The 12,672-nt window shown below is 51.5% G+C and overlaps 1 protein-coding gene and 1 long non-coding RNA gene across 4 annotated transcripts in view; one reads left to right on the forward strand and one right to left on the reverse strand.

The window, feature by feature from the left end:
- Positions 1–6,280, reverse strand: part of RASA3 (RAS p21 protein activator 3) — a 119,964-nt gene extending 113,684 nt beyond the window's left edge. Inside the window, exon 1 of one of the 2 annotated variants that reach the window (XM_053218253.1) lies at positions 6,092–6,280. Coding sequence is in view for 1 of the 2 variants with exons in the window: in XM_027065290.2 (XP_026921091.1) it covers positions 6,092–6,146 (55 nt within the window). In the remaining variant the exon portion in view is untranslated. The remainder of the gene's footprint in view (positions 1–6,091) is intronic. The other variant, XM_027065290.2, reaches the window with a different exon arrangement.
- Positions 6,281–6,357: 77 nt separating this feature from the next.
- On the forward strand, positions 6,358–12,153 carry LOC113601144 (uncharacterized). Of its 2 annotated transcripts, none has more exons than XR_008296756.1 (3): positions 6,358–6,477; positions 6,825–7,133; positions 11,991–12,153. It is a non-coding gene; the product is annotated as an uncharacterized LOC113601144 (long non-coding RNA). The 2 variants fall into 2 exon arrangements; XR_003422314.2 differs by having other exon boundaries at positions 6,825–7,014.
- Positions 12,154–12,672: the final 519 nt, after the last annotated feature.

A 12,672-nucleotide genomic window follows, 5' to 3' on the forward strand; every position in this document is an offset into this window, starting at 1 on the left:
GAAGCCCCATAATAGAATCACCCTTTGAAGCGGCATTTACTTCGTTTCCACATTGCACTATTGCATTCAACAGTGGACTGTGGTGGTGCGCCAGGCAGTGACCCTTCGCGTACACCCCCACCAGCTGGTCAAAGCAGTCTGTCCTGTGGTCAGCCCCTCCTCCACTGTTACAGACCCCCGTTCTGACGTTGGGGCACAAAACACCAGACCATCAGTGAAGACTTCCTGCTCGGGCACCAGGATCTCCCCTCTCCTCTCGAGCATCAGACCATCCAGGGGTGATCAGCACCACAAGACAGGACGTCAGGTCCCCACAAGGCTCGCCCAGAGTCCGGAGGCCTGTCAGCACACAGCATTGGCTGTGCTGGCCACGCTCGCCAACCATGTTGTCTCCCCACCCCAGCACGTCCACGCAAGTCTACGCCACACGCTGACTGCACACTTCTCACCGGGCAGGTTCACACCTTTCCTGATATTGCCCATGCGCAAACACACACGTGAAAGTCCAGCTCTCTCTTCCTGATGAATCTGCCTTAATTGGAGCTAGCTCCACTCTGTCACCTGAGTTACAGGAGAGCCTCAAACTGCACTGGCAGGAACACCCAGAAAGATCAAGCAGTGAAAGTGCCTTTGCTCACACATGCTCATTAAGCGCCACAAAAACAGCCTTACTCTCCACTCTGACAAAGGAAGAAACTGAGGCAGACAGGGTTTGGGAGATTCTGCTAAAGTCACAGAATCAGTGAGAAACACAGGTGGGACTCACTCTGGAGTCTGGGATCCCAAGTGCCCTTAGTCATACCCTCCTCTTCTAGGCTGATTCCCAGAGGCTTTTGTCCCTACAGCACCCAGGGATGCTTGTCTGTGCCCACAGTGGCCTGAACCCACCTCCAAGATCATTAGGAAGTAGGGGGTGTGCACTCACAGCCTCACTTCCAAGGGCAAATTGCAAACCTCAATTCTCCGGCATTACCAGCTAGCACTTCCGCTTGTTTCTAGCAAATACACCCATCTCCTTTCTAAACATGTGCACATCAAGGGCGCCTGGGTGGCTTAGTCGGTTGAGCGTCTGACTGTGGCTCACGTCATGATCTCACGGTTCATGGGTTCGAGCCTGGTGTCGGACTCTGTGCTGACGGCTCGGAGCCTGGAGCCTGCTTTGGATTCTGTGGTTTCCCTCTCTCTCTGCCCCTCCCCTGCTCATGTGCTCTCTCTCTCTCTAGCTCTCTCTCGCTCCCTCTCTCAAAAATAAATAAATGCTGAAAAAAAATTTAAACATGTGCACATCTATGACTAAAACATGATGTGTGATGCTCTGATTCCCCAGTGCCTTCAGGAAGGTGTAAGTATTTACATACTCAAATGCCTCATTAGTTTCAGAGGAGCAAATCCAAACGTTCCTACCAAATGCCACCTTCCAGCCAAGTGATTCTACCTTCGGGAGCCAATGCTCTGCTCACCTGCCCGATGCCTTCTCCCAAACATATGGGCTGCCAGTGAACCTGCTTAACGAGCCATCTCTGGATTTCTGTGCTTAAGACCCCATCGCCACAATTCCCCTCCTCTCCAATGTCTACCTCGGCAGCCTCTAGTCAATGACCACAAGTCTCAGAACAACCAGGCTGGTGTCCCTGGCTGATTACCCACGAAAGACTGTGGCCCTGTCCCCCCACCTCATGAACATCAGCTGCCTGCTGGCCCTAAAACTCAGCACTGCTCTGCTTCCCAGCACTTCACTGTACCCCCACCACTCAAACCCAAGATCACACAGAAAGACAGACCATAGCAAGTGGTGTGGAGAACAAGAACGTCACACAAACATGGATTTAAACCCCAGCTCTCTCTTACAGGCTAGGTGACTTTGGTCAAGTTACAGGAGTCTCCCTCAACTTCAATGTCATGGAGTTGTGAGAATTAAAATGAGTTAATACACGTAAACTAGATCCCAAAAGTCTGCAACCCTCTCCACCCCACACATATGCATGGCAAACCCACCCCTTCCCAGGTAAAACTTGGAATCGAACTAAAATCACCCTTGGCCCCTGAGCCCGGTGCTCCCCAGACATAGCCCAGAGCGGCACACTAGTCCTTAGGGTTAAAAATAGTACAGGCAGCTAGCTGAGCTCGGTTAATAGAATATCCAGGTTAATTTTAGCATCAGAGAGCTCAAGAGAATATAAATCCCTGATGCCAAGAACCATGTGTGGCCCGCACGACCCCTTCTTTCACCATCAAACACACACGATGAAAAAGCCAACATCACCGATACCACTCCCTTATACCCACAAAATGGCTTCTCTAATTGGGGTAAACCATTTCTTCTTAGCCCTGTGAAGACACTACCACTAACAACAACTATTTTAAATTATCAAGCAGGACAGCACCTCATCTGACCCTTACAGGCCTCTGTGATGGGCACACTACTGCTTCCCCTGTAGGAAATCCACATTTAACAGAGCAGACCCAGAACCCTAAGCTTCCAGCCCCTGTGGTCTGGGCCTTCTTCACCACACCACACCCCTCCTAACCAGCCATTCAGCCAAGGGAGGTGCAGGCCAGAACCCTCAGCCACCACTTCCTGTTCCCCTCTCATTTGGTCCCTGCCTGACGGACCTCCTGCTTCTGGTCCCTGGGATTATGTTTGGCGACCAGTTGTGGGGAGAGCACGAGGTTTGTGGGGCCCCCCGGGGTCCCCAGCACCAACAGCCTGCAGAGCCACGGTTTGCGGGAGGAGCAGTCAGTTCTGATGTGCTTGCACTGGACACAGACCACCATCAACTTCTTGGTGGACAAGTTATAATCTTCCAGAGAAGGAACACAAGAGCACGCCCTGGGCCCGGCGCAGCCCAAGAGGACCGAAGGAGAAGGAAGGGAGAGCTGGGGAACGGAGGAGAGCCCGCGGCAGGGAGCTGGCATGAGACACAAATGCCAACACACCAAGTGGATCCAAACTGTGCCATCAGACCTGATGATGAAAACCAGTGACAGAGCACGAGGGCTCTTCTCACCCCGGAATGCAGGCTGGGATTTTTTTTTTTTTTTCAGCTTGCCAGAAAAACCTTTGTATATCCCTCTTAACTGGACACATTTATCAAGGTGATACTTTTAAAAACCAGTAGTATACTGCCACCATGGAAAAGGCAAAAATCACTGGGTATTGACCATAACACAGCACCTAAAGGAGCACCGTGTCCAAAATAACACTGCCCTGAAGAGCTCTCGTGGGTCCTTCGCACAAGCTCCGACAATCTCTGAGCAGCCTCCCTTCCAGCACGAAGGCCCTGACTCATGGAAAGTCAGAAGAGTGCACTTCCTCAAAGTTACCATCTCGTAGGAAGTGCACTTGGCCTTACCCGACACGAGCCACTGGTGTAAAAACAGTCACGACTATTACCAAAGGTGGACAAGGTCTAAGGTTTGCAAGTGTGCAGAAGAACTACCCAGAACGACTGTGACATTTAAGTGGGGGGGAGACAAGAACTCATAACAGTCACAACACAAATGCCTCACTCTGATCCGGCATTTGCAGAAGGTGGACAAGCAGGAGGAGGAGGAAAACGAGGAAGAGACTCTGCCCAGTGTCCCCAGCTTCTCAGTGAGACCAAGTCCCATCACGAAATCTGAAACTACTTGAGACAAGAGGGCCAAGGCCCAGGCACCTAAAAATCTCTTCATCCTCCCAAACATGTCCTGCCTTTTTTCTCAGCAACAGGAGCAGTGATACTGCTTGTTGGTGTCAGCTTAGGAGGAATTTTCTTTCTGTCCTTTTCTGGGAGCGAGGAGGTGGGCATCAACGTGGGCCAGAACAATACCGTCTTGTAAGCCCCCACCGGATGCAGCCGACAGCTATTGCCTGCATTTTGCAAATGGAAAAATGAGTCTATGGAAGGGGAGGGTGCTTGCTCTGGGTCACCCAGCAGGCCAAGAGCACACAGGCATGCAGCCAGCCAGCCTGGAGACGAGGCTCCGAGATGAATGGACGCCCTGGCCAGCGTGTCCCCGAACAAGGAGGGGCGAGCGTGCATGTGACCGTGTGTATGATTCATGCACGTCTGCCCCTCCTCCAGATCAACTGTGGTGTTCCTCGTCATCTCGCGCCTTCAAGACCAGGACATTCAGGCAAGTCAGAGCCGAGACTGACCAGAGCAGACCAACAAAGGAAAGAAATCAAGAGCTCAGCACACCCCCTTCCAAGCTCAGGATCACCCTCACCACATTCTATTAACAGGTGTCCCTCAAGTTCAAGCCAGCACACCCACAGTTCACCTTCAGGGTCTCCAGCCCAGGCCCGAACTCAGAAGCACAGCCTAGGCCATTTCTGTGCTCAGACACAGGAGGCTGCCCTGCCTGTGCTAGGTGGAGGCCCCTGCTCCCTGAATGCCCCCCCCACTACAAAGGTGAGACACAGATGTCTCCCCCTTGCAGCCCAGCCCCCGCCCCCAAACATGGGGAGGGAGGGCCCCAAAGGGTCCCACGTGGGGGTAGACACGGCAGATGGGCCGGGTCGCGGCACTAACCTCAGCTGAGCTGGGTGTGTTTCTCTTGCTTGTTTAAAGTGGAACAGAAAGGACAGAAAGCCTCGCCAAGCAGCATCTTCAAAGCCCTTTCCTTCCACCCCAGGCCCCTCCTTGTCCGGTCCAGAGCCCACTCACGAACGTGCACCGGCAGGCTAGTGGAGATGCTCTCCTGGATCTTCAGGTGTCTCTCCTCACTCTCCTGCCTCACATACTGTGCCATTCTGGAAAGAAATCAACCTCTCCGCTCAACACACCAGTGTTCCAGAACGCTCCCAGGATGAGTCTGAGACTGGCTGTGCCAGGCCTGAACCATAAAGTCCTCAGACCCACTCCTGCCTGCTGTGCCCGGAAGCCTGGCACACTCCTCCACAGACAGACCCCCACCCAGGTCCCCTCCTGCTCCCCTTGATTAAGGAAGCACCTCAAACCCTCACACAGCTCAGTGGACCCAGGAACTGATGACGGTTCTTGGCCGAAGGACCCTGGTACAGGCACCCTCCCTGCCCCCACGTCAGCGGGAGGGTAATGCTGAATCTCTCAGTGCGAAAGTGACAGCAGATCCCAACCAAGCGAACAGGGAAATGGTTGCAGGCAGCGTAAGTCCGCTTCTCAGCCAAATATCAACAGTGTCTCAGTGACGATCCATAAACCAAAATAAAGCAGACAGGAAACAACACGCTGATTTGGGGGAGCTGGAATTCCTCAGGCAGCATCGAATGTCATCAACAACTGACACTCAGTCACTGGGTGCCTGGCTGGGTTCCCAGCGGCCCCTTTTCACATGGGAATAGAAGGGACTGTGGAGGCAAGAAGGACCTGAGGACAGGCGACACTCTGGGTCCTCGGGAACCCTCTTCAACATAAGCTGCCCTCCCAGCCGCACATTTATGGCACCAACGTCTAACGGTCACTCGGAGGCAAGGATCTTGTTTTGGGGGGGAGGGGAAGGGGACGTGCACATCACCCTCCCGAGATAAAATGAATCCTCCAGATAAACCCAGGAAGTCCAGATATAGCCCTCCAGCCCACTCCAGAATCCGCCTGTCATTTCCCTCCCCCAGCTCATGGACCCAGTGACAAGGGCAGAATCCTCCCCGGTGACACAGCCTGAATGGCAGGCGCTGGTGGCCAAAAGCTTCCCCCCCCCCCCGCCCCGCCCCGGCCAGTTCTCAATGGAAGGGGGGGTGCTGGGGTGGCTCCCCGTCTCCCAGCCCGACGGAGCCCAGGACCGAGGGCACGCCACACACATCCGCCTACACGGACGCGCACGCCCGCACCAGTCCGCAGCCCCAGCCGGCCCCACGGCCCTGAGGGAACGCGGGGAAGGAAGTTTCTGGGTGCAGCAGCGGAGGGCAGATGCGGAACCTGAGGTCGGCGGGTCGGCCCCCGGCCATGCACGCACCCAGGGCCCCCACTCGCGCACGCTCCAGGCGGGGACGGGCCCCGTGTCCTGCACCGCACCGCCCCCCACTCCGAACCGCGCCTCCAGGGAGCCGCTTCCCCCGGAGCCGCCGCAGCCCGGCCCGTCATCGGGGGGAGGGGACGCGCGGCGCCCCGCCGCCCCCGGCGCTCACCGATCTTGATCTTCACGCTCTGGAAGACCCGGAGCCCTTCCTCCTCCACCGCCATGCTGGGTCGCCCGCCCGGGAGCTCGCGGGGCCTCGCCGGAATTCGCGCGCCAAGCCCCGCGGAGCAGCCGGAGCCCGAGCGGCGGCGCAGTCCCCGCGCTCTGCGCCAGACCCCGCGCGCGCCGGGTCCGCGGCGCCACCGCCGCCCGGCTCCGCCCACCGGCCTGCCCAGCTCCCCATTGGCCGCGGTCGCAGAGGGGCGGGGCGTGAAGGTTCCGCCCACAGCGCGACTCCAACTGCCCACTGGCTGAGGCCTAGGAGGCGGGAGCGAGACAGCTCCGCCCGCAAAACAGCCCCACCTCCACATTGGGCAAGGCTCGGAGAGGGGCGGGGTCGGTCTCTGGGAGGGATAGGAAGGGACCCCGCGGCGGTGGGGGGAAGGGGGGGCGCGGAATGGAGGGGGAACCGGGCGGGGCGAGGAGAGGAAGGGGGGGAGCTGGGAGGGGGATGAGAAACCGGCGGGGGCGTGGGGTAAAGGACTGGGCGTGGGGCGAGGGGCGCAGGATGAGAGGATGCCGGGCTGGGGGTGGGCACAGGACTAGGGGGGGAGCCAGGCAGAGCATGGGGTTGGACCCTGCAGGGGCACGGGGGGTGGGGGGGGGGGGGCGGGAAGAAGGGAGACCCTGAGGCTTGGGAGGGGATCATCCAGATTAATGCGCTCAGAAATCTTGAATCCTAGATGTCCCTAAATCTACTGGACCTGAAGACGTGTCCCATTTCTGCGTGTTAGACAGCGGTACTCTCTCTGTGGTGGAAGATGATTTCAGAGAGCTCTGAGAGAGTAGTACACCCCGTGATCAGCCTGCAGCTCCACTCCTCCACCATGTCACCATCACCCAGCTGGAGAAGCGTCAGGCCTGACGAAGAAGGTCCTATCTGCCAGGGAGCCTCACGACCTAGGAAACATGTGCCTAGGGACTGAGAAAATCCACAGAACCGGATCCAGAGAATATTGGATTCTGGCAGGCAGGACAAGAACGTAGATCAGGTTAGAGTTTATTGATATGGGATCCTTCCATCATGATACAGGATTTGGCACCTTAGCAAGTACCCCATGTCACTAGCATGGCCTTTGGAAGCTTATACAAAGTGGTGCCCCACACTAAGTGGAAATGCCAAACACCATGGCGGACAGCGGAGAAAAGCATCAAAATGCTCAGACAAGTGGCACAGGAGAGTAAACACATTCCCTAAGACCCGGAAACCTAGTTGTGGGCTAGGTTTCCTGGAAAGCCCAGAGGACACTCCATTTACAGAAAGGAGTGTGCAGATGAGACCCTGAGCGGTAGCTGGCATTCTAGGACTGGTCGGGGAGTCCAGATGCTGCTACAGAGACACTGGGCTCCCTGACAGCAGTGACCATGATCACACAGTGACGGAGGGCGAGCAGTGATGTCTACCCACTAGAAGCAAGCCAGTTGCTGTATTATACTGAGCAGCAGGACTGGAGTGGTGGCTGTGCACTCTGAACTGCAAAGAGCTACAAGGTGGTCAGCTAGATGCGGTGTCAGGAGGGCACTTGGCCAGCCAGCGGGGTACTGCTCCATTCTTGCAACCAAAGGAAATCAAAGATAGGGATGAGGAGGCTGAAGGAATTTGCCCCAATAAAACCTGTGAACCAGTTCTCATCTCCAGAACCCCCTGACCGGAGGAGAGGACTTGGCCACACATCTGCATAAGGGTTCCCTTAGGACTTCCCCCAATGGCAGCTGTGGCCATTTATCCAGACATTTCAAGGGCAATTGGGCTTTGAGTCTGAATCGACATGATACCCAGTGACCCAAGATGTCATCATGCCCCTGTTAGGATAGGACTTGTGAGGTCCAGGAAGTAAATAGAGGCCTGGCCCGGGGAAGGCTCACAGTAGGCCCACTGGATCCAGGGACCCACCTAGTGACCATTTATTTTCTCTGGCACTGAAGGTAAAATTGGCATAGACATACGTTACAGCTGTCAGAAAACCCATATTGGTTCCTTGGTGTTGGGGCTAAGAGTCACCCCAGCAGGGAGGGCCAAGTGGGGTGCCAGGATGGAAAATAAAAACCATAACACATCCTAGGGAAGATTGGGATGAAGACTCCCCTTAAAGACCGGAAAAGTCATGTAACTCACCAGTCCCACCTATGACTCCAGACAGATTCAGGAGGGTGACAGTGGACCACACAAGCTCAACCATGCAATAGTCCCAATTGCAGCCACTGTACCAAAGGTGGTGCCACTGCCAGGCCACGTCAGCACAGCCTCTGGCCATGGAGCTGACACGTCCACTCTTCTCCATCCTGAAGAAGAAAGAGAATCGGAAGCAATTTACATCATGTGGCATGGACTAATGCACACTTACAACCTGCCCCACTGCTAGGCTTCCCTGCCCTCTGTTATAAAACAGTCCAAAGAGACCTGGACCATCTGGGCAGGATTCAGAATGTTAATTGGCTCACTATATTAATGACATCATTTTAATTAGGCCAGATGAGCAAGAAGTTGGCAGTTCATTGGAGGCTTTGGTAAGACATGTGTGGTCTAAGACACACGTGCTCAGAGGACAGGAAGTAAATTTGCGAAGATTCAGGGCCTCCCCACATCAGTGAGGCAAGAGGTCCACGACTATGGGCCTCTCTTTCCCTCTACAAACCACAGAGATCAGCACAGCATACTTCCAGGATCCCTTCCTTAACAAAGCCCAGCATCCACAGAACTGTGCAAGTACCCTGTCTTCTCAAAACTGTGTTCTGCACAAAGGAATTGATCGCTAGTTTTCCAAATTAAACTCAGTTCCCTTAGAGCTTATGATGATAAGAAACAGGAAAATATTGGGGGATTAAAGGAAAAGATGAGACTTTGTTGAAAGTATCTATAATCTCTTTTGTTTATTATTCACTGTTAAATTTTTCCCTCTTTGATAGACCCTCTTTTGTGACACTCCGCAAAAAAATATTTCTTGAAAAGTATCAGTCTATCAACAGGTATTTATGAATTGCTAAGACAGCATAATTAGATCATTTATTAATCATATCTGATCAATAGACTTTCAAAGTGGCATAAAATAAGTGACTAGTATATAATAGAATAATTTTTATTATTTTTAAAGGTTTTTATTTATTTTTGAGAGAGACAGAGCACAAGCAGGGGAGGGGCAGAGAGAGAGGAAGACACAGAACCAGAAGCAGGCTCCAGGCTGTGAGCTGTCAGCACAGAGCCCGATGCAGGGCTCGAACCCACGAACTGCAAGATCATGACCTGAGCCAAAGTCAGACACTTAACAGACGGAGCCACCCAGGCGCCCCTAGAATAATTTTTAAAGGGTCCAAAAAAAGTAATGAAGGAAGAAGCTATTGTATCAAACATCTACAGTGAAAACAGCTACTGCAAAGAGTTCACAGCTCTGCTCTCAGTTTCCTGGTTTTCAAGGTGAAAACAGAAATATGGAAATATGGCATTTTATACAAGTTCTATTATTTAATACACAGAAGTGTATTAGTTTTCCAGAAAAGGCTATTTTAACCAACTAAGCAATGTAAGGAATTGTTTTCATAAGGGACATTCAGCACCTTGGGGAAGGATACTTTCAATCTCAAATGACTAAGTAACCTTTGCAACACGCTCACTTCAGCACCTGGCACAGAGTAAAAACTCAACTGGTATTTGTTGGATAAATGTACTGGAATCTCCTATTGTCTCACGAAAACTTTAGGAACATGATGTTAACTCATAGCTTTCTGAGAAGATTCATCCAGCTCTTGGGAGTTAAGGAGCTCAGCTCCCTCGTGGCCCAAGTGTCTATGAGACATGACACCACACACCTTTGGATGATGCTGTTTGGGCCACACAGAGCACAGAAGCATGCGGGGACACATCTACACTCAGGTTCCTTGTGGACACTCGAAGCCCAGATGTGCTGCTGGTAGAAAGGAGGCCCGTGCTCCGGATGCAAGTGGACCAAGAGGCCACACCGGAGGCCTTGGTGGTGCATAGCCATAGCTTTTCCGGGCAACATGAGGGGCCACACTGCCTACCCTGCTCATGCCTCAACAAGCAACTGTGTGCCTGATGAGGGGAGGGAAGGCATGTCACAGCTGGCTGAGAGCTGGGAAAACCCACTGGGATATTTTTCAGGCTCTCCTCCTGCTGTGGCAAATGAGAGGCCTAATTTTGAAACTCAGAGATAAACAGAGGCAGCCTGGATCCCTAAGTCACTACTGGAGGGCCACTGGGATCTACGGCTGTGAAAGTGACAAGTGTGAAAGTTCCCTCAGGTAAAGCCGGTAAGATCTGGGAATCAGGTAGCCCAAGCCTGTCCTACCCTTGCTAATAAAAACCTTAATGAAGCGTGTATGGTAAAATCCACAGCACAGGAAGCACCAGATGTTGGTGAGGATGCAGAGAAAGGGTATCCCTCCTACACAGCTGGTGGGAATGCAAACCGGTGCAGTCACTCTGGAAAACAGTATGCAGCGTCCTCAAAAAGTTAAAACTAGAACTACCCTGTGATCCAATAGTCGCACTACTGGGTATTTGACCAAAGAATGCAAAAACACTAATTCAAAGGGATACATGCACTGGATGTTTATAGCAGTGCAATCTACAGTAACCAAATTACAGAAACAGCCCAAGTGTCCACTGACTGATGAATAGAGAAAGAAAATGTAGCATACCTATCTATCTATCTATCTATCTATCTATCTATCTATTTACACGCACAATGGAATATTACTCAGCCATAAAAAGGAATGAGATCTTGCCATTTGCAATGACATGGATAGAGCTAGAGGGCATTATGCTAAGTGAAATAAGTCATTCAGAGAGACAAATATCATATGACTTCACTCATATGTGGAATTTAAGAAACAAAACAAATGATTGAAGGGAAAAGAGAGAGAGAGATAAACCCAGAAACAGACTCTTTTTTTTTTTTTTAACATTTATTTGTTTTTGAAAGAAAGAGACAGAGACAGAGCATAAGCACGGGAGGGGCAGAGAGAGAGGGAGACACGAAGTCCAAAGCAAGCTCCAGGCTCTGAGCTGTCAGCTCAGAATCCGATGCGGGGCTTAAACCCATTAACCACGAGATCATGACCTGAGCCGAAGTCAGATGCTTAACCGACTGAGCCCCCAGGGACCCCCAAGAAACAGACTCTTAACTCTAGAGAATGAACTGAAGGTCACCAGAGGGGAGGTGGTGGTGGGGGCGGGGTGTGGTATGGGTGAGATAGGTGATGGGTGTTAAGGGGTACACCTGTTGTAATGTACAGAAGTGTTGAATCACCATATTGTACACCTGAAAATAGTATTACACTGTATGTTAACTAAAATCTAAATAACAACTTAAAAAATAAAGTTTACATGGTATGCTATTTTATTAATACCAATGCAATAGTAATCAATATCAATTCAATCATCTGTGAATTTGAGTTAATAATAAAATACAACCCCAGATGTCCAGTGGATTTACCCATTAAATAGATTTGTGTAATGTCTTGATTGCTTATTATGAAAATATTTGCTCAAAATAACTTTTTATCATAATAAAGTTTAATTTGCTATTTTTGACCCGAATTAGTCAAATATCAAAGTACTTTTTGAAGACACCCCCTGAAATCAGCAACTAATTAGACTCCAAATCTTGTCTCATTAGCTATGGCAGGAATATATGTATTTTTTTCCTTTTAAAATCTCCATCAAATTACCCCAGAAAAAGTTAAAAGGAGGAGGGCCCCTAATTCACACCATTTGAGATGGGCATGTGCTGTTAAGACCATCGTGACTCTCAGTATTCAACAGAATCACAGCGCAAGCTCCACAGGAGAGAGAGCCCAGAACTCTAGAAAACCCTCTGTCTGCCCCACAGGTGCTTCCTGCAGGGATCCAGACACAGAGGCCAAACACAAGTGCACCAGCAAGTCCTACCCTGTTCCTCAACACCGTTACAACCCGGCAAATTGATTCATCAGCGGCCAGGAAGACCTGTTCCTTCTGTAAAACGTTAGACCCAACATAACAGTAAAAACTTTCAAAGGGTAAAAATGTATGTGTGTGCCCATCATTACAACACAAGTGTTTTTATTTCTCTTTATTTCCTTCAAGGTTTTATTAGTATTTATATGCATATAACTTGTTTAAATGCACATCTCTTGTGTTTAGCAGTTCATTTATTTAGCAAACCTTTATTGAGCACCTAGCACATGTCCAGAACCTGCCAGGCCCTGCGGGAACACCAGAAAACAACACACACCCCTAACCTCAGGGCCCCCTGAACTTCCTATGTAGTGACTACCACTGACAGCTTTCCCTCCGGCTGCACTTAGTTCAGTTTGGAACAAAATGGAAAAAAAGAGAAACAGAGGAGAAAATCCTAGAAGTAGGCACAGTCTCTGAGGTGTAGACACAACAGCAGCACTGCACAGAAAACTCGGAAAACTACCTTTGAAGCTGTGGTGGGGCGTCTGGGAACCGAAGAGCCCCCTCGGGACGGCCCCGCCCCAGGCACTGCCCTCATGCCTCCAAGGCACCAAAGGGAATGGATGGTCGCA

Source organism: Acinonyx jubatus, chromosome A1, assembly GCF_027475565.1.
Source record: "Acinonyx jubatus isolate Ajub_Pintada_27869175 chromosome A1, VMU_Ajub_asm_v1.0, whole genome shotgun sequence".
Taxonomy (NCBI): Eukaryota; Metazoa; Chordata; class Mammalia; order Carnivora; family Felidae; genus Acinonyx; species Acinonyx jubatus.